Source organism: Lineus longissimus, chromosome 1, assembly GCF_910592395.1.
Source record: "Lineus longissimus chromosome 1, tnLinLong1.2, whole genome shotgun sequence".
NCBI lineage: Eukaryota > Metazoa > Nemertea > Pilidiophora > Heteronemertea > Lineidae > Lineus > Lineus longissimus.
The window spans coordinates 3,873,372-3,894,897 of NC_088308.1; the positions used below are offsets into that span (position 1 = coordinate 3,873,372).

The 21,526-nt window shown below is 41.7% G+C and overlaps 2 protein-coding genes across 2 annotated transcripts; one reads left to right on the forward strand and one right to left on the reverse strand.

Annotated features, from left to right (window-relative positions):
* Positions 1 to 3,502: 3,502 nt before the first annotated feature.
* Positions 3,503 to 8,263, reverse strand: LOC135485606 (COP9 signalosome complex subunit 3-like). The gene is made up of 13 exons (XM_064767822.1): positions 8,208 to 8,263; positions 7,650 to 7,779; positions 7,176 to 7,288; positions 6,825 to 6,874; positions 6,537 to 6,629; positions 6,201 to 6,275; positions 5,948 to 6,052; positions 5,654 to 5,794; positions 5,303 to 5,404; positions 4,938 to 5,096; positions 4,575 to 4,688; positions 4,080 to 4,160; positions 3,503 to 3,853 (listed from the first exon to the last, which is right to left on the reverse strand). Exons 1-13 carry the CDS (start codon positions 8,260 to 8,262, stop codon positions 3,782 to 3,784), a joined length of 1,290 nt encoding a protein of 429 aa, XP_064623892.1. The 5' UTR covers position 8,263; the 3' UTR covers positions 3,503 to 3,781.
* A 215-nt stretch (positions 8,264 to 8,478) lies between these two features.
* LOC135485593 (DNA-directed RNA polymerase III subunit RPC1-like) lies at positions 8,479 to 20,491 on the forward strand. Its single transcript, XM_064767795.1, has 27 exons — positions 8,479 to 8,612; positions 9,091 to 9,226; positions 9,484 to 9,633; positions 10,060 to 10,219; positions 10,440 to 10,591; positions 10,804 to 10,979; positions 11,212 to 11,389; positions 11,634 to 11,923; positions 12,172 to 12,313; positions 12,624 to 12,764; positions 13,160 to 13,357; positions 13,459 to 13,594; positions 13,843 to 14,007; positions 14,282 to 14,454; positions 14,637 to 14,862; positions 15,028 to 15,185; positions 15,539 to 15,694; positions 16,043 to 16,164; positions 16,379 to 16,455; positions 16,830 to 17,257; positions 17,498 to 17,563; positions 17,928 to 18,044; positions 18,279 to 18,463; positions 18,857 to 18,956; positions 19,207 to 19,275; positions 19,441 to 19,574; positions 19,918 to 20,491. Exons 1-27 carry the CDS (start codon positions 8,569 to 8,571, stop codon positions 19,994 to 19,996), a joined length of 4,158 nt encoding a protein of 1,385 aa, XP_064623865.1. The 5' UTR covers positions 8,479 to 8,568; the 3' UTR covers positions 19,997 to 20,491.
* The last annotated feature ends 1,035 nt before the right edge of the window (positions 20,492 to 21,526 follow it).

Genomic DNA, 21,526 nt, shown 5'->3' on the forward strand with positions numbered 1-21,526 from the left:
TGGAGTCTTTTACCTGCCCTAGTATAGATGCTCGGGTACACTGGACCAAAGCTTTTAGTCCTATCTGAAAGACCCTAATTAATTTATCTCACGTTGGGCCTCAATCAGAGTGACACTGACTGAGCCTCAAACCCACGACTTTCCAATCACAAGTTGGATGCTCCTCAGCTATGCTACTGTATGTGCTTCCCAATGACAAACTTATCCCAAAATGATCTGCATGGAACTAATTTAGTCTACGTGGCTCGTGGAAAACAGACTCTTGATGAAACTGGGGACATCCCACTGAATCTGGAGTGATTGTGACATTGTCTCAAATTTGCAAGGCGTGCAGAAGACATCAACAATTCATGTCACCATAAGGACAATCTCTGTGGTAATGTTCAACCAGCTTGATCTCTGGCAACAAGGGCAGATAGGTCTTCATTGAATCTGTAGTGTTTGTGACTTTGTCTCTCATATGTTGAAGACATCCTGAAGAGGACATCAACAATAGCCATAAGGACAATCTCTGTGCTAATGTTCAACCAGCTTGATCTCCAACAACAAGGGCAGATTGGTCTACTTTGAACCTGTAGTGTTTGTGACTTTGTCTCTCATACGTTGAAGACATCCTGAAGAGGACATCAACAATAACCATGAGGACAATCTCTGTGCTAATGTTCGAGATGCCTGATCTCCAGCAACATGGGCAGATTGGTCTTCTTTGAACCTGTAGTGTTTGTGACTTTGTCTCTCATATGTTGAAGACATCCTGAAGAGGACATCAACAATAGCCATAAGGACAGTCTCTGTGCTAATGTTCGACAAGCTTGATCTCCAGCAACAAGGGCAGATTGGTCTACTTTGAACCTGTAGTGTTTGTGACTTTGTCTCTCATACGTTGAAGACATCCTGAAGAGGACATCAACAATAACCATAACGACAATCTCTGTGCTAATGTTCAACTAGTTTGATCTCCAGCAACAAGGGCAGATTGGTCTACATCGAACCTGTGGTGTTTGTGACTTTGTCTCTCATATGTTGAAGACATCCTGAAGAGAACATCAACAATAACCATAAGGACAATCTCTGTGCTAATGTTGAACCAGCTTGATCTCCAGCAACAAGGGCAGAATGGTCTACATTGAATCTGTAGTGATTGTGACTTTGTCTCTCATACGTTAAAGACATCCTGAAGAGGACACCAACAATAGCCATGAGGACAATCTCTGTGCTAATGTTCAACTAGCTTGACCTCCAGCAACAAGGACAGACTGGTCTACTTTGAACCTGTAGTGTTTGTTACTTCGTCTCTCATATGTGAAGACATCCTGAAGAGGACATCAACAATAGCCATAAGGACAATCTCTGTGCTAATGTTCGACAAGCTTGATCTCCAGCAACAAGGGCAGATTGGTCTACATGAACCTGTAGCGTTTGTGACTTTGTCTCTCATATGTTGAAGACATCCTGAAGAGGACATCAACAATAACCATATGGACAATCTCTGTGCTAATGTTCGACAAGCTTGATCTCCAGCAACAAGGGCAGATTGGTCTACATGAACCTGTAGCGTTTGTGACTTTGTCTCTCATACGTTGAAGACATCCTGAAGAGGACATCAACAATAGCCATAAGGACAATCTCTGTGCTAATGTTCAACTAGCTTGATCTCCAGCAACAAGGGCAGAATGGTCTACATTGAATCTGTAGTGATTGTGACTTTGTCTCTCAAATGTTGAAGACATCCTGAAGAGGACATCAACAATAACCATAAGGACAGTATCTGTGCTAATGTTGAACTAGCTTGATCTCCAGCAACAAGGGCAGAATGGTCTTCATTGAATCTGTAGTGATTGTGACTTTGTCTCTCATATGTTGAAGACATCCTGAAGAGGACATCAACAATAGCCATATGGACAATCTCTGTGCTAATGTTCAACCAGCTTGATCTCCAACAACAAGGGCAGATTGGTCTACATTGAATCTGTAGTGATTGTGACTTTGTCTCTCATATGTTGAAGACATCCTGAAGAGGACATCAACAATAGCCATAAGGACAATCTCTGTGCTAATGTTCAACCAGCTTGATCTCTGGCAACAAGGGCAGAATGGTCTACTTTGAAACTGTAGTGTTTGTGACTTTGTCTCTCATACGTTGAAGACATCCTGAAGAGGACATCAACAATAACCATAATGACAATCTCTGTGCTAATGTTCAACAAGCTTGATCTCCAACAACAAGGGCAGGTTGGCCTTCATTGAATCTGTAGTGTTTGTGACTTTGTCTCCCATACGTTGAAGACATCCTGAAGAAGACATCAACAATAACCATAATGACAATCTCTGTGCTAATGTTCAACAAGCTTGATCTCCAACAACAAGGGCAGGTTGGCCTTCATTGAATCTGTAGTGATTGTGACTTTGTCTCCCATACGTTGAAGACCTCCTGAAGAGGAAATCAACAATCACCATAAGGACAATCTCTGTGCTAATGTTCAACAAGCTTAATCTCCAGCAACGAGTGCAGAATGGTCTACTTTGAACCTGTAGTGTTTGTGACTTTGTCTCTCATATGTTGAAGCCATCCTGAAGAGGACATCAACAATCACCATAAGGACAATCTCTGTGCTAATGTTCGACAAGCTTGATCTCCAGCAACAAGGGCAGATTGATCTACTTTGAATCTGTAGTGTTTGTGACATTGTCTCTCATACGTTGAAGACATCCTGAAGAGGACATCAACATTAACCATGAGGACATTCTCTGTGCTAATGTTCAACCAGCTTGATCTCCAGCAACAAGGGCAGAAAGGGTCTTCATTGAATTTGTAGTGTTTGTGACTTTGTCTCTCATATGTTGAAGACATCCTGAAGAGGACATCAACAATAGCCATAAGGACAATATCTGTGCTAATGTTCAACTAGCTTGATCTCCAACAACAAGGGCAGATTGGTCTACATTGAATCTGTAGTGTTTGTGACTTTGTCTCTCATACGTTGAAGACCTCCTGAAGAGGACATCAATAATAACCATAATGACAATCTCTGTGCTAATGTTCGACAAGCTTGATCTCCAGCAATAAGGGCAGAATGGTCTACATTGAACCTGTGGTGTTTGTGACTTTGTCTCTCGTATGTTGAAGACCTCCTGAAGAGGACATCAACAATAACTATGAAGACAATCTCTGTGCTAATGTTCAACAAGCTTGATCTCCAGCAACAAGGGCAGAATGGTCTACTTTGAACCTGTAGTGTTTGTGACATTGTCTCTCATACGTTGAAGACATCCTGAAGAGGACATCAACAATAGCCATAAGGACAATCTCTGTGCTAATGTTCAACCAGCTTGATCTCCAGCAACAAGGGCAGAATGGTCTTCTTTGAACCTGTAAACTAGCTTGATCTCCAGCAGCAAGGACAGAATGGTCTACATGTACATATGCATGAAAGTAGCATCTGTAGGAAAGGACTGACAAGACAGGATGTTATAAATCAGATTGCATTTTATTTTACTGGCACAGACACTTGTACCAATAACCTCAGACATTTACAGAGTAGTATCACCTCTTACAGGCTACACATGTATAATGATGTAAAACTCTCTTAATTTATTCATGTCAGTCGTAATGAATGATCACCTCGGTCCTTGTGAATGATCACCTCCAAAAGATGATGGAGCCCAGTATGCACATTAAGTCCAACGATAAGATACAGCACAGTCTTTGTTCTGGTCCTCCTCATGCGAGTTTGCACTAATGTTTCACCAGTCGAACACAAAGAGGAAGAATGTTCTGGTCCTACATCGTGTTTGTGTATCCTGGTAACTTCAGAGATGGACCAGGGAGGTCATCTTCGTGAGCTCCAGAACTCTGAAAATGGAACAACAGAAGTTGAAATCAGTATTTCCACTTGTCCTTCCATTCCAATGTTCAAATAAGTACATGTACATGTACAAGTATACTCAGGAGTAGCATTTTGACATATTTACTCAAGAGACAACAAAGTATATGTAATATTGAAGACATTTGTAGCAATCACCAGTATCAGTCACAGTTTTACTATGTGACATTCATAGAATCACAAAAGGTCTCTCACCTTCTTCACATAAGTAGGATTCACTGTAATTTCTCGGTCCATCTCTGCAAGTTTCTCATCTAACTGGATACATTTCTGCATCTGAAATCAACAAAGCATGGATTACACTTCATTTAGGTCATAATTTTAAGAAGTCTTTTCTCTTGTGTGTTTCATATTTGAGAGAACACAGTGAGATAGGCATTGCCCAAACCAAAACATGCTGTGTCTCGAATCAGTGAGCAGTTTGGGAGTGCGGAAGCCACATTCTTTCAAATACTAAGCGTGAGTCAAAAGACCCTGAAATTCTTGGTAAACTACACGACTTCCATAAAATGGCCCCTGATAAAATGCATGTGACTTCGAAATTTTACAGTCTTCCATATCAAGTATGAATGTTTCCCTTCACTGTAATGTCCTCTGAGCTTCCAAAACCCAGATTTGAGGCACAGGTCTGTGTAGCACTGCTGACTGCCAGAAAACTTACTGTCCATCTGCTATTTGCATAATCCTTACCTCTTGATCTAGTCTAACGAGCATGTCTATGTTGTTGTATTTCTCAGGATTATCATGGAAGCTGACCATACCATCCTTCTGATTGATCGTGGCAAACACTTCACCGTCTTCAATCTGTAAGGTACCAAAATTGGCAGAACTTGAAATGAAATTCCTAGCTTGCAATTCAAATTGGAAGCTAAACTACACATACATATATATGTAAGCAAGGCCCCAGTAGCCAGACAGGGACAGCCTGGTGGATATCTTAATGTGAAACTACCACAGTCTCTAGTCCCAAGATCACTAGAACAGAATGTACAAGTAAATAGATGTTCTTTGATTGAAGAAAGGCAAAAGATTTTAAATAGTTGGTATACATACCATGTGTAGCACATATTTCTCTGCCTCCTTCGGACCCGATAACTGAACCCTGCTGGCCATATCCGATAACGAGAGTGTCATGAACGTCTTTGTGAGCCTCTGAATCATCTTTCTGTAGAGTGATGACACGACTTGCTTGACGAGTCCCATGTTGTTCTCCTGCAATATGAAATGATATGCAATACTCTTTGTGTTAGCACATACACAGTTCACCATGAATCAAGTCAGCTAGGTTCAAAAGATATTCGTTCCCCGGGGCTCCTTAGTTTGGGGCTGCAGAGATGTGAGTGGGCACTAGAAAACAGTTACATGTAGATAGGACCGTAATGGAAAATTTGGGGGAGAAGTTGATCAGTTGTGCTTACCCTAGTGAATACTTCAGTGTGTTTGTTGACGGCAGCCTGTAGTTCTGCTGGGTTGTTTGTACCATAGGCCAAGGCTACATCATGGTATGCCTGACACAAGGGCTGAACAATACAGAAAATGACAAGAGTTAAAGAAACAATACATCCCATTTTGTGGCTGTGCAAAAACTGAAAAGATCAAATTAAACTGCTAGCTTAAACCTGGGTTATGTAAGAAAGACATCAGGCCTGAAATATGTACAGCGACCCAACACTTATGTATTAGCTATAAAAATTATGCTAAACTGTGACTGTTTATGTTATAATGTATATTCAAAACGTTGAGTCACATATTGTAGAATGACTGCTCACCTTGACATATCTGCCAACTACTTGCGACGTATATTTTGGTAACGATGGAATCTTTCCCAGCAGAATGAGAGCTACTAGAATGAACTTCTTGTAGGCTTCCAACATGATGTGACTCACAGCCATACTCGGGGTGGTGACGGCCTGAATTCACAACAAGGAAAATAAATCAAATGAGACAGTGAATAGAAATCTGTTTGCACTATTCCTGTTGAGCAATTCATCATACAGGCCAGTAGACTTTAAACTTTCAACCTTTGGAAGATCAACAGAATCATCATTGACAGAAATACTTACGATCTCAAAGAAGTACAGAGCTCTATCATAGTTCTTGAGGCCAGCGTAGATCATCCCGCCATAGTAATAATAGAGGAGGAAGTGCTTCGCATCGTAATGTCCACCCTGCAATGTAACATGTACCTTTAAGATAAAATACAAATGCCCCAAAGCTCACGTGGGATTGAGCAGTTGGTCAGTACTTTAGATAAGTTTAGCATGGGAAGCAGTATAAGTAGGTGTGGCCTTAGTCATATTCTCCACGGAACCTTACCTCCTTACTGACATCTGTTGTATCCACATCTAATATCTGTAGAGCTGGTTTGAAACATTTCGACAGGAGACACAGCTGAAAGTAAGAATCAATTACAATCAATGAAGAAATGAGGAACTGCCATGTTAATGGATATAGACGAACGTTTGGGATTATTTGCAAAGAGCTAGAGAATCAACCCATGCACAGGCTAACTTTTCAAGTGCAGTCATGGTCACTTCAACAACACATGAGTAGCGTCAGGACTCACAGTGTGAGGGGGGATGGCAAGAGTAGCAGCCAGTTCCATTCAATCTCAATAAAATATGATAATAAGATGAGTCAAATTATACCAACCTGACAGAGATCAACGTGGATGGATGTCAACTGTGATGGAAACAGCTGGATCTTATTTATGGCCTTCAGCAAGATGCAGATACCTCGAATAGGCTGAAACAGACGAGGTATAGGTTAAACAGTGTCACTGTCAACACTCAATAAGATGACAAGTTACACTGCTTAGAGCAACACCTGTTACTCCCTTAGTGCAGTGAGGGGGTGAAACCGGTCCCTATCGCGTGGTAGGCAGTGGGGTGAACCACTAGGCTCCTTATCACTCACTTCTCAAAACCTGTGGTCACTTACCTCCTTCTTCTCCACTAAGTTCTGTGTGAATCTGTGGCAGAGATCAGCATCTTTAATGAAAAAAAAGAGTCATAGCTGAATGATGCCATAGTTCAATTGATATGGCTAGATCAATTTATGCATCAAGGTCACATGATCCTTCATGACAGATCCAACTTGTGTGCTGGATTAGAACTGATTCAGTTTGCTTCAAACTACAGAGTCACTCACCATGTGAAGGATAAGGAAGTTATCCTCAAAATGGTTGCAACATATTGATGTACTATTCCTTACACAGCACTCAAATAGAAATTTTTTTCCGATCTCTTGCAATTCAATGTTAATTGTCTCAAAGAAACCATGAACACTTACAACTATCCACCGCATATCTGACATGTTCACCATTGCACATATTAAAGAACTCCTGGGTCTGGACAAACAGCGTCTCAAAATCTGTGATGTTGCTGCTAGCATTTTTCACACATCTGGAAAAGAACCAAAAATCAACAGACATCTTTAGTTTCTGTGTGCAAATAATTATTACTGTGACCATAATCTTTAAAGTTTAGGCAATGTGCACAAAATCAATCATTATCTCAAGGACCTCTGTTGATCCCAAAAGCTTATCTTTAGGGTGGTTTGGTCTGGCCAAAATTTCTGTCAACTTGTCATCAGTGGACAGAATTGCAGCATAGGTCTACATTTGCAAGTGCGAATTTGAGGGAGTCCCAATCTTTCAGGTAACAGGTGAAGATAGTGGAGCACTTTTGAATACTAATAATCCACTTATAACAAACTTCCACCAGCTCATGGATGAACTATTCAAATATGGCAGTGTTTACTTACAAGATACCCAACACCCCAAGAGAATGTTGCTGAATGTCCAGAGTTGCCAGCACATTGTCAAGGTGGGGAAGGTTCTTGGCCAAGCATTCTTGATTCTTTGAGATAAGTTCACAGAGTTGTGAGAAGTTCCCTGAAAGAAGAGAATGAGACCGATTGAGACCACGGGACTGGCACTGGCCACTGTGGATTCCTTGCTTGGGACTAGCTGGCACTGTGCCTGTGGTCAGTGTGGATTCCTTGCTCCCTCTTCCTATCACACATCTTCAAAATAATCTAACGCTTTGAACACCTACAGACACTTAATTGAGTAGCCTGTGTTGCATGCTACCTGCTGCATAAACTGTCAAATTTCATCCGGTAAATAAGTGAAGGAATTTTACATTGAAACCGCTGTACAATTTTTCTATGTCAAAAAGTATCTAATTTCGGACACCAGGCTTCCCGTTTTCTAGGTTAGTTAATGCGTACCCAGCCACCCTATTCTGATACTTATCTGAAGAAAAGCTTGTTAAAGTACATTAGAGACGACTTATGTGAAATTTGATTATCTCGTCTTACCCTGGGAGGACAGAGTTCGTACGCTGTTGACGTACTGTTCCAAAGCTGTGGCCATTTTTTCGGATTTGTTGATGTTGCCAAAAAATAACTACAACTCATACATATTCGCTAGGAATTTGCTCTAAAAGCCGACAAAACTTTTAAAAAGAAATATATGAGATATCACATGCATAAAGTTTTGAAAATTATATATTTTTATGTTTTCATAATGCCTGAATTTGAAGATATCTATTCTTTTTGATTTGTTGCAACATTGCCTTGCAGAGCATGATGAGCACAACTTGGCAAATTTTGTGCAATAAACTCAAGTTTCTGATGAATCAATGCATTATTTGATGAAGAGCACTCAGTCAACCTGAAGATGGTGAAGGAACAGTTCAGAGAGGCCGATGTGGCCAAGAAAATGTGAGAAGACACTGTCAAATTTCACCTTAATTTACACACTTTTTCTAAAACGAACTGAATAGTGAATGCTTGCAAATGCTGATCAGTTCCATGTAATTAGGTGAAGCACAAGGACTCTTTGACAGTGATGCTGACAACGACTAAACAAGTACCGTTTAGATATTGGCCTGTGTTGCAACTCCTGTCATCATCTTGCCCGATGATCCCCGGACCCTAGCTGTAGGCGTGTAGTCATGTAGGTCTGTTTCGGTGCTTACCTGCAGCCAGTTGGCCCAGCAGTATTGGTGTCGTCCCAGCAGTATTGGTGTCGTCCCAGCCTAAATGGATGGGCAACTATATCGGAGACACATTTTTCCTCTATACACCTACTCACAGTTCCACACGACATCAGAATGACGTAAAATTTTGTCTATGGGCAATTTGTCATTGCCCGTTCTAAGTTATGTTACATTACATCGTCCATTAACTTGCACTTCAGCCACCAGGTGACCTTCGGTCTGATGAGTGCCGATGAGATGCGCAAGCAAGCTCATGTGAATGTCATCAGTAAAGTGCTTTATGATCAAAGTGGATCCAGAAAACCTGTCTCTTATGGCGTGCTTGATCATAAAATGGTGAGTGACCGAATAAAAAAACAAAAATTCCTTATTCTTTGTTAGCCGTTTTGTGTATTGTGTGGTCGCTAGCAACTGAAATCTTATGACAATTAACAGTACTCCCATAACATCTGGTGTTGTAGTGGAAGCCGTTTCATTTCAGAACAAGTTGAGCAGTAAAGTAATGGGACTTGGCAGTCATTTCGGAAATTTTCTCGCAGTGATGGCGTTAATACAATAAATTTTCCAAGTTGCAGTGACTTTTCTGTTTTCAGGGCACCAGTGAGAAGGACAATCTATGTGAAACATGTGGTAAAAATCTCGCAGAATGTACTGGTCACTATGGTTACCTCGACCTTGGCCTCCCTGTCTTCCATATTGGTTACTTCCGCACCATCATCAACATCTTACAAAAAATATGCAAGGTAATTCAAAGAGGAAGATCTCTTTCTTTCAATTCGGGGAAAGAAAAATTGTCTTGAATGAACCCAGGCTGTACCATTTATGAAATGTGTAACTGAGAGTTTCAATGCCTTTTGGCAAACACAATAAAGAAACAGAGTTAGGATTTGTTGTACCAGTGCTAATTTTACCTTCATTATATTCGAATTTGACACAAGAACTGGACAAAACTTGGCACCCAACTGCTGTGAAAAGCACCAATGTCTTATGGCAAACACTGAAGAAAAACTTGTTAAGATGTTGGATGCGAATTTGCAGTATTGGAATTGTGCAGTGGCCACTGATTGTTAATCCTGGTGGAATGCCAATCCAATGCTTTACGAGAAACTGCTTTTTCAAAAGCATCGAAGGAGTCTCCATTTGTCATGTCAATAAATATTACATTTCAGACCTGCAGTCACATTCTTCTGCCAGCAGACCAGAGAAGGGGCTTCATGGAAACGTTGAAGAGGCCCAATATGGGCTACCTTCAGAAGAAAGCTTTGACGAAAAAGATTGGAGAAAAGTGCAAGAAAGTCAAAGATTGTCCTTTCTGTGGTGCTGTAAATGGTAAGTAGCAAAACATCTCATTCAACCCCAAGTTTTAGCAGACGGAATCCACTGCTATTATTTTCTGAAAAACTAGGGAGTATGCTGGAAAATATTTGAAGAAAAGATGATCATATTTTAAAAGGTACAAAGAAGGCTTCTTCTGTACAATCCATAATAAAGTGCTTTATTAGAGCTTACAAAAGAACTAACATTTACCTTGACCCCCCTTTTGTTGTAGGAGTTGTAAAGAAATGCAGCATGCTAAAGATTGTCCATGATAAGTACAGATCGACCAAGAAGACAGATGCAATCGTCCAAGAGTTCATCCACTCCTTTGATGATGCGGTTGAACACAATAAAGAGATAGAGGCCCACCTTAGTAAGACACAGGTGAGTTTGATACGGAATGGAAATAATACAAAAATTTTATGGAGATAGGAAGATTATTATATGATAGGACCCTTATTATGTCATTTTGAATAGAAAAGACCAATTCCTGACCATAGTCATTGACTAAAGAGGCAGTCCTGGTAAGGGAGGTTCTATTGTACGTACATTGACATTCCTCTCGCAGTATCTATTAACTTGTCTTCTGCTTCAAGGAAATGCTTAACCCACTGATAGTCCTCAACCTGTTCCGCACTATCCCACAAGATGAGCTCCCTCTATTGTTGATGAGTCCAGAGAGTGGTCATCCTGAGAATCTCATCTTGCAGCGGATACCTGTCTCGCCCATCTGTATCCGCCCATCGGTTGTCTCAGATCTCAAGTCAGGAACGTAAGTACCACCATTGTAAGGAGTTGAAATGAAATTTCCAGATTTTGTGTCGGGTTGCGCATATGATGATTGGATTCCCACACATTATTAGCCACTAGACCACATTTCCCATCAACAAATGTCTGTAGCGTTAACTGGTTAACTATTGCCCTTATTAGAGTGTGGGTGTAACTTCCTCATCAAAGGTTTTCTCTCTCACAAAATTGAAAAAATATCATGTTCAATATTTCAGTAACGAAGATGACATCACTATGAAGCTCACAGAGATCATCTTTTTGAATGACGTCATCGAGAAACATCGAGCATCGGGTGCTAAGATGCAGATGATCATGGAAGACTGGGACTTCCTACAGCTACAAGTCGCTCTCTTGTTTAACAGTGAGACGTCGGGAATTCCACTTAATATGCAGGTGAGTAGGTTTGCTTCTTCTGCTTTCTCAGATGGTTCTTTTCAATAGTGATGAATGTCGTCATCTGTTGCAGTGGTCGATCCTGATCATCAAATAGCTGTCCTGTTAAAGTTGGTCAGTTCAGGCATCTATCCAGGATGTGCTGTGGTCAGCAGATGTCATGATATATGTCTTCTCAGACCTTATCAACTCTATACATTGTATGGCTGGTTTCTTTGTTTTCATCATTCATTCATCATTTCAGCCTAAAAAACCAATGAGAGGTTTCGTTCAGCGGTTAAAGGGGAAGCAAGGTCGCTTCCGTGGGAACTTGTCCGGCAAACGTGTCGACTACTCGAGCAGAACTGTGATATCACCTGACCCTAATATGCGGATCGATCAGGTCGCCGTCCCTGTGCATGTGGCAAAAATTCTTACATACCCAGAGAAGGTTAACAAAGCCAATGTGAAGCTCATGAGGCAGTTGGTCATGAATGGTTGTGATGTCCATCCGGGGGCCAACTTCATTGAAGAGAAGGGAACAAAAATCAAAAGGTATTAAATTTTTAGACAACTCTTTTTATTGTTCAGTGGAAATGACAATCAGTTGGCCCTGGTTTGCCACTGAAATGCCTATGTGTACCAATAGTCTTGCTTTTGTTCTCCCCATGAAAGACAATTCATGAGTTGTACTCCTCAACAGCTCATGAAACTAGCAGGTGTACGCCATCCAGGTTCTGCCTGGACCAACCGTCACTAGATTTTCGTACTCCTCATGGCGTTTTCTATGTGTCATTTTCCAGATTTTTGCGATATGGCAATCGCACGAAGATTGCTCAAGAGTTGAAGTTGGGAGACACTGTGGAGAGACATCTGATGGACGGAGATGTTGTGTTATTCAATCGCCAGCCTTCGTTACACAAACTCAGTATTCAGGCATTTTATGTAAGCTTGGTTGTGTTTTGTGATATTTTACAGCTTACGAAACTGGGAGATTTTTGAACTGATCATTTCCAATTTATTTGTTTCTCTGATCTTTAGACAGTTATTTACTGAGTTTGCCTCAGTTAGGTGTAAGAGGTGCAATATCATCCTTGGAGTGGTGGAGACTTAAGTCAGTACTCCAAGGCTAGGGACCAGTTGAGACAAAGCAGTTGTACAAATATGCCTAATAGCTAATCAAACATATATAAGGTGAGCTTATATTGTTTTGCTATATGTATCCATATCAATGAGAAATTACTTATTGTTCCAGGCCAAAGTGAAGCCCCATCGGACATTCCGTTTTAATGAATGTTGTTGCGGTCCTTTCAATGCTGATTTTGATGGTGATGAGATGAACTTGCATCTTCCACAGACTGAGGAGGCTAAGGCTGAGGCCATCGTACTCATGGGGGTGAGTATCACCATTGCTTGATACACAACTGTCACAGGACATTCGCCGCTGACGCCAAATTTTCATTGGTTGGTAACTGACAACCAACCACTGGAGTTCAGCTCCATGGAACTCGATAAAAAGGTCACTGATGATATTACTGTCAGACACACAATCCCATTCGAGTTGAATAATACACTTGAAGCTTCTGTTGGAGTTGAGAGTGTGGTGGTTTGAGTGCCTGACTCCTTACTGAGTATCAACCGATTTGAGAGGATTTTTCAACATTCGACTTAGTAGCTGCTATTTCACGTACTGTACTTCGAAGACACTGTAAGGTCGGTTGCTTTGAGGAAAGATTCCTTGATAACTCCTTGTTTAGAAAGCCAAGCTTTACCTTTTGTTCCTGTTTTCAGTCCAAGTCGAACATAGTCACGCCAAGGAACGGCGAACCCCTCATTGCTGCCATACAGGATTTCATTACTGGTGCCTACCTCATTACCCAGAAGGATGTGTTCTTTGACCGAAACCGAGCTTGTCAATTAATCGCTGCCATCCTCTCGGGGAAAGATATGAATGTCAGGATAGATCTGCCACCACCTGCCATATTCAAGGTGAGATTCAAGCTCAGTCAAGTTCCTCCTCACATTCTTCAGAGTTGAATTTCCCCTCTAAACATCAACACCAATTTGGACTCTTTATTCTTGTTTTTCAGCCATGTAAACTGTGGACTGGAAAACAAATCTTCAGCTTGATAATCAGGCCAAATAATGACAGCCCTGTGCTTGCTAACCTCCGGTCTAAAGGAAAGAACTATTCGACTGGTGATGATATGTGTTACAATGACTCGTGTAAGTACCTAGCTTGGACATACGATATACTTGTATCTGTTTTCTCAAACAAAGGAAAGTTGTTCCATTAAACTTTGTACATCTGTCAAGTGCTGTCAATTTTTAGATCTTGACAGTAGTTTTAAGTAATTAGCTTATATAGAAAGTAATTTGGTCTTTGTCAAAGGTCGGCACCATTTGACAGAGGAAGTTGTGTTTCTACCAAAGTTTTTATTGTGTTTAAGAGAAATCTTCTTGTGTTCTTTCAGTTGTGGTTATGCACAATAGTCAGCTGATGTGTGGTGCTATGGACAAGGCGACCTTGGGCTCGGGTTCAAAGTCAAATATCTTCTATATTTTGTTGCGAGACTATGGCGAGGAGTGCTGTGCTGATGCATTGTCCAGACTGGCCAAGCTCTGTCCTGCTTACCTTAGTAAGTAATTGCAGAAATATTTAACAGTGTGATTTCTTTGACCTGAGTGTCTACGCTAGTGCTGGCAAATGATTGTATTCTGATGTGGACTTGCCCTCTATAAGCAAAAGATGAAGTTACTGTCATAGCAAATAATTGCAGCAATGCACACAAAATGCTGTCATGTTGAAAACAAATGCTAAAAAAAGTTGAAGTGTATCTAATTTGGGTTGTAAAGTGTAAATGTTACTGTTGACTTCCACACATGTGATAATGACAACATGATATTTTTCAGGCAATAGGGGTTTTTCCATTGGTATTGGCGATGTGACCCCAGGTATAGGTCTGCTGACGGCAAAGCATCAACTGCTGGATGAGGGTTATTCCAAGTGTAACGAGTTCATCCAGGATCTTGAAGAGGGGCGGTTACAGACACAGCCTGGCTGTACAGAAGAGGAGACACTGGAGGTAGGAGTGGTCACTTTGCGACAAGGTTAAACGCAACTATTTTTGTTGTACCTGACAAAACGTCTCAATAGTAAAGCCTCCAGGCTACAGACAATGACATCTCAAATGGCCAAATAGAGACATTGCTGCAAACACCATTTACACCGCAGATGTTGTAATGGTGTCATACTTCTTCATTCTAGGCCGTGATCCTCCGAGAGCTCTCTGTGATTCGAGACCGTGCCGGCCAGGCTTGCCTGAGAGAGCTGGTGAAGAGTAACGGCCCGCTGGTCATGGCTGTGTGCGGCTCTAAAGGCTCCTTCATCAACATCTCACAGATGATAGCCTGTGTGGGTCAGCAGGCCATCAGCGGAAAGAGAGTGCCTAATGGATTTGAAGATCGAGCTTTGCCACATTTTGAAAGATTCTGTAAGTTGATAATAATTTCTCTGGCTGAACCAGTTTTCTACGAGATGTTATTCATTCAACAAAAAATGGTTCATGTCTAAGGAAATGAAAATCATCTTGTTGTGACCACTTCCACGTCCCTTTCTACTACAATGCATACCTGATCATTTCTAATTTGTCTTTCAGCCAAGACCCCTGCCGCTAAGGGTTTTGTTAGCAACAGTTTCTACTCTGGTCTGACCCCCACCGAGTTCTTCTTCCATACGATGGGTGGCAGGGAAGGTCTTGTTGATACTGCTGTAAAAACTGCAGAGACAGGCTACATGCAGAGGAGGTTGGTCAAGGTATGTTGGGGGGAATTATCTTTTTGGAAAGTGGCATCCTCTTTGAAAGACGATTTAGAATAGAGGCACCAGTAGATAGAAGTAGAAAACCAGAATGGGTGAGAGGTACATTTATCTCAATGATTTCGATCCAACTGGGTCCTATATCAGGCTACTTCAAATTGTCATTAGTGTGGAAGATGTAGGTTTGAAAACAGCTCCTGTCAAAATCTTGTTAGGCTCTGCTGCGATGTATTACGGTGTGTACTCCTGGTAACTTGACCGAGCTGCTGTGATGCGTTAGGTCAACACACCTTGAAACTCGGGTTACTTGGCTATCTTATGATGTATAAATGATCTTTATGCCATTTCAGTCTCTTGAAGATCTGTGTTCTCAGTATGACATGACGGTGCGTAACTCTATGGGAGATATTGTTCAGTTCACATATGGAGGTGATGGGCTGGACCCTGCAGCTATGGAGGGGAAAGATAGACCGCTAGAGTTCACTCGAGTACTTGAACATAATAAGGTAACGTTGCTTCGATTATCTGTGTTCATTTATTACTTAATGCAGAAAGAAACTGAAGTGCCTTAGCCTGCTGCATCCATAGAGATAGTTTGAAAAGGTTGTGAAGGAAGCCATGTACATACACAGCCAAACCTGAATCAAGAGGGGCAGATACCACCTGTACTTGTGCCTTCTGCTCTCACTTTCCACAAGTGACCACAAATTTCTAAATCGGGTAAATTAGTCAAATGTGTTGGGATCTGAGGTTTATTGATTCTAAGTTGGCCCCTTGATTTCTTTGTTGTGCTCTGCTATAATTGAATGGTTCTACTTCACCTCATCATAACATTCCTGCCATTCTTCATGCAGGCCAAATTCCATCGCCTGGGCGACCTCTCACTCTCTGCATCTCAGATACTGGCTATAATGGAGGATGAAATGAGTGATGGCAGTTATAAAGAGTGTAGTGAAGAGTTGGATGAAGAACTAAGGTAAATACATTCTCCTATAGCATGCAGTTCTGGACAGTTATTACGACATTTTCCTCGCAGAGCCATAAAATTTGTATTTTGAAATGATAACTCTGGCCACTCACTTTGATAGAAAGCTACATATATCAGCTTCAAAAAGTGACGGAATCAATTCTACACAAAGTAGTAGTTGGACCTATAGACCAGTTGGTGATTCTTCGTTGTCTTATTTCAGAGCTTTCCTGAAGAACCTAGCTATGAATACGGAAGCTCTGCGAGCACGCTTTGCATCCTATCATCTGACACCTCCAGGTGAGATTAAGGAAATTCAAACTGTAACAACTCCAAGGATAGCCTCAGCTCTAGTGACTGTGTGGTCTAATGTACTTGTCACTCAAATGCAAATGGAACCTGCCCTGTATTTAAACTTGCGTGTGTCTGCCTGAGCTTTCTCCTCCTCCTAGACCAACAGAGGACTATCAAGGGTGCTGCCTGTGCTGTAAATAATAATCAGCTCAACTCCTGGATAGTTCTTCTAGTGTTTGACTCGTAATACCAACAACTTCATAGGCCAGTTACTCGTTCGACCTGCGGGAAGTCACTTTACTTCAAGAAAGACAGTTTTAAGAATTATCCCTAGATGCAGGTCTATAATTAGGTGATTAGATGTCCCTTTTGCTTTCCAGTAATCTATCAACTTGAAAGAGTTACTGAAGTGCAATTGAAAGAATTCATGAAGTGTTGCAAAGAGAAATACATGAGGGCGAAGATCGAGCCAGGCTCGGCCGTCGGTGCCCTTGGTGCTCAGAGTATCGGGGAACCTGGTACCCAGATGACGCTGAAGACGTTTCATTTTGCTGGTGTAGCGTCCATGAACATCACTCTAGGAGTGCCACGAATTAAAGAGATTATTAATGCCGCCAAGAACATCAGTACACCGATTATTACCGCGTGTTTGGATGTTGATGATGATCAGGAGTTTGCCCGCGTCGTCAAGGGTAGGATTGAGAAGACGATACTTGGTGAGGTGTCTGAGTATATGGAAGAGGTGTTTCTGCCAGACGACTGCTTCATTATGGTCAAGCTGGACTTGGAGAGAATCAAATTGCTCAAGGTAAAGTCTGCTCTAAAAGATCGGCAATAGTCTCCTCCAAAAGTGTGTCTATTTGGTGTCTTTGTGATCCTAGGACCTTGCTGTGGTCTCTGGCCTGGCTGGCCTTCTTGGGGGCTCCCATATCAAGATGGTTTTCCAGGAATATTTTGTAAAATGGGCCTGGACATAATGTTTTAGGGCAGATCCATGTACCAATTAAGCAATAATTTTCCAACAGAATTTGTTCTTTTCTGTCTGCAGCTTGAGGTGTCAATCGATTCCATTGTGCAGTCTATCTGCAGTTCAAAACTGAGGATAAAGCCTGGGGTAAGTGAGAAGCAATCAAGAGGTTGTCAACCATGCACTGACTACAGGTGCTGTCAGTACGGACACGATTCATGACCATCTGTCTGTCAACTTCTACTTACTTGGAGTTTATATTCCTGGGGGGCGTACAAGCTCTGTTGGTGTATATGATTAGTGAATCTAGTCTTGGGACCAGTAAACCATTTGGATGGTCATACCCCGGAGGGCTCGACAACCTAAAAGATAATCCGATGTGTGTGTGTATCTCCTGACCACCTTTTGGTTATGTGAGAAGTCTCATTTACTGCTATTGTCATCCGGGGGAAGTCGGGTAGATTTGTGCACTCTTTCCTACTGCCTAAGTATCTATAAACGTATATTTCAGCAAATCCGCTGCCACAATGATAACATAATTTGTGTGGAGCCGGTGGAGACCAGTAAAAGCTCCATGTACTATGTCATGCAGCAATTGAAGGAAACCTTACCAAAGGTGGTAATTAAGGTAAGCACGTGATCGACGGTGTTGCCTGATACACACTTTCCACAGTTAAGCCCCCTGCAAACAGGTGATTCTTGTCACTGCCAACCTGTGCTCATAATCGTATGCAACATAAATCGGTCGTGGTTATTGCAGGTGACATTTTTCCGACATCGCAGAGGTCTCGGCGAAACATCTTTACCTTACTGTAGTTGAGCAAAGTCTAACTCTGCTGATGTTGGCGTTCTACCATTCCAGGGCATCCAGCAAGTCACCAGAGCCGTCATCCACATCGACGAGAAGAAAGGAGGCAACACATATAAACTCTTAGTCGAAGGTGACAACTTGCGATATGTCCTTGCTACTCCTGGGGTCAACTACAGCCAGACTACATCTAATAACACTTTCGAAGTGGAAAAGACGTTAGGCATTGAAGCTGCAAGGTGTGTGAAGGTTTTGTCTTCCTTAGCTTATTAGCACTGCCTTTTATTGTAAAACTTCTGAGGGCATTCCTTCTAATCTAATCGAGGGCCTGATGTGTGCCGCATCTTCAAAGTATGGAGTTGATAACAGCTACAGCCTACTCGACCCTCCCCAGATTTCAAACTTGCACAGAGAATACTGAAGTGAGGAGCTTCCTTTGGTTCAGGACTAGCCCATCAGATGGCGTTGGTGTCATTTACATCATGACCAAAGTGGATCTATGTATGTCGTTGGGCACCGAAAGGTTGGGGGTTGAAGATGTAGATCTGGGTCGTTGGACGCCCAAGGCGTTAACTGAAAAAGGACATAATCCATAAATCTCAACCTAACAAGACATTCCCTCCCTTTCCTAGGTCTACAATCATGAGTGAGATCCAGTACACGATGGTGAACCATGGCATGAGTATTGATATCCGTCACGTCATGCTCTTAGCTGATCTCATGACTTTCAGGGTAAGTTTCAATTGTTTACCAACTGATACTTAATCTAATCAGAGAAGTTCCTCAATAGTGTCCTATTATATCTCAGTCTGAAAAGTTGTCTGCCGAAGAGCTTAGATTTAAGGTGGTTTACAGTAATATGTAGATTTCGAATTTCAAATGAAGATTTGTCTTACAGAAGTAGAATTTGGTTTGTGCTAATAAGATTACATCACATTTCACTTCATACTTGCATACTCTATCTTAATCAAATCACTTTCAGGGTGAAGTATTGGGTATTACCAGACATGGACTGGCAAAAATGAAGGAGAGTGTACTTATGTTGGCTTCAGTAAGTATAGCAGTTCTTGCATATGCTCAGTATTCATAAATGCTATGTCATTAAAGTGAGACGTTCGCTGTGTAGTTATGAAATAAGTTCTTAATAGTTTCTGAACCATCTTGTCTCACTCCATGTTTAACCCTGTGCTTTATTTCATCCGCTTTCTTTCTCTAGTTTGAGAAGACCGCAGACCACTTATTCGAAGCAGCCTACCACGGCCAGAAAGATGAGATCTGCGGAGTGAGCGAGTGTATCATCATGGGCATCCCAATGAATATAGGAACCGGACTATTCAAATTGCTACATAAATATCCTTTTACCAGTATGAACTCTGGACTCATCCAGATCTGGTTAGTTTACACAATGTTGTCTTTCCCATTGATTCGGCTGAAAGATTTGTTTGTAGCCATTTTGCTTTGATAACATACCGGTAATGATCTTTTTCTTTCCCTCTGGAGTTATTAGCAGCGCGGCCAGTTGTCATTGCCAAGTAGTAAGACCCAAGTCACAATCTGCAAAGAAACAAACTTTAGTTCAAGTGAAAGACAAATATAACTTGAGTTGATAATGGTCCTCCTGCAGATTTGCTTGGCCACTACGCCATTTAAACCATTAGAGGCTCCTTGTGTTAGATTCCTTAACTTCTCTCACAGCTGACAGGAACACAATCTCAAAGCCTAGGAAGCCTATATTCGACCAGCCAGATTTCCACGTCCCTGAACACCGGTGATACAGATAGGAGGACGATTTTAATCACATAGACAATATAAATGGATGTGTTATTGTAACTGAATGAAACAAGGACATAATGACGTGTGCAATGAGGTTACCAGTCAAAGTGTCCTCATGCCAAAACGTCCTCGGATTGTGACAGTCAAAACGTCTTCGCTTATCTGTGACTGAAGTCTTGCATACTGGGAGACTTTTTGCATTGAGAATGTTTGACAAGACACAACAGTTGCACTGGTGGTGCAGACATTGAAGTGAACTACATGTACAACTTTTCCCTGCAATGGTAGGCTCTTGTGTGCTGTGCCTGAAATGGACTATTGTTCATGTTGCCTTCCCTCAAAAGTAACAACTGAAGTGGTCTAAGTCAGTAAATGTTCATCTTACAAGTTATAAACATCCCTTACAAATAGCTTTTGACACTCATAGACAGCAATTAGCTTGACTAGCTCGAAAGCCATTACATTGTTTTGTGTCTGAATGTACTTTAAAGTGCTGAAGAGGTTAATAGAAAAAGAAATTAAAAAACTTCTGGATATGCTTATGTTTATTATTGATTAGCATGGTTGTGATATAAATGATGGTCGAGTTATCCCCTCCCACCCCCCATCAATCACATTGTTTCCACTTTCCTCACAAAGACTGGTCTCTCCAATAATGGTCTTCCCAGATTGTCTCCACTCTCGTCATCTGCAGACTGGTCTCCCAGGTTGGCTCCACCGTCCTCTGCAATAATGGTCTTCCCAGATTGTCTCCACTCTCGTCATCTGCAGACTGGTCCCCAAGGTTGGCTCCACCATCCTCTGCAATAATGGTCTTTCCAGATTGTCTCCCCTGGTTGGCTCCACCGTCCTCTGCAATAATGATCTTTCCAGATTGTCTCCACTCTCGTCATCTGCAGACTGGTCCCCCAGGTTGGCTCCACCATCCTCTGCAATAATGGTCTTTCCAGATTGTCTCCACTCTCATCATCTGCAGACTGGTCTCCCCCAGGTTGGCTCCACCATCCTCTGCAATAATGGTCTTTCCAGATTGTCTCCACTTTCGTCCTCTCCAATAATGGACTTTCCAGATTGTCTCCACTCTCGTCATCTGCAGACTGGTCCCCCAGGTTGGCTCCACCATCCTCTGCAATAATGGTCTTTCCCGATTGTCTCCACTCTCGTCATCTGCAGACTGGTCTTCCCAGGTTGGCTCCACCGTCCTCTGATAAAGACATTGTCTCCACCTACATTTAATGAAGATCGGCTTCTCCTTCGCCTTCATGTAAAGAAGACAGGTTTCTGCATACTGTTTCCCTTACATCTGATAGAGAAGCTCCATGGTCCTCATCATCATCAAATGGAGACATATTTCTCAATGTTGTCTCCCATCTCTTTTGATGAAGACGGATTAATCCATGTCCATCTCTCCAGTCTACAATGCCAAAAATACGAATATGTTTTCATTGGGAATTGAAGACCATAGGACTGATGACAGAGCAACTAACCTCTGTCAGCTGGTTATCTTATCATTGTGGTTGTCAGAAGCA

Bases quoted from the DNA above. Each gene is read 5' to 3' on its own strand.
- LOC135485593 (XM_064767795.1), top strand. From the start codon at position 8,569: ATGGTGAAGGAACAGTTCAGAGAGGCCGATGTGGCCAAGAAAAT. The intron at 11,924-12,171 runs GTATTAAATTTT...GTCATTTTCCAG, and splicing joins AAGGGAACAAAAATCAAAAG to ATTTTTGCGATATGGCAATC. The intron at 14,008-14,281 runs GTAAGTAATTGC...GATATTTTTCAG, and splicing joins GCTCTGTCCTGCTTACCTTA to GCAATAGGGGTTTTTCCATT.
- LOC135485606 (XM_064767822.1), bottom strand. From the start codon at position 8,262: ATGGCCACAGCTTTGGAACAGTACGTCAACAGCGTACGAACTCTGTCC. The intron at 6,630-6,824 runs GTAAGTGACCAC...CGTCTGTTTCAG, and splicing joins ACTTAGTGGAGAAGAAGGAG to CCTATTCGAGGTATCTGCAT. The intron at 4,689-4,937 runs GTATGTATACCA...GGTACCTTACAG, and splicing joins AGAAATATGTGCTACACATG to ATTGAAGACGGTGAAGTGTT.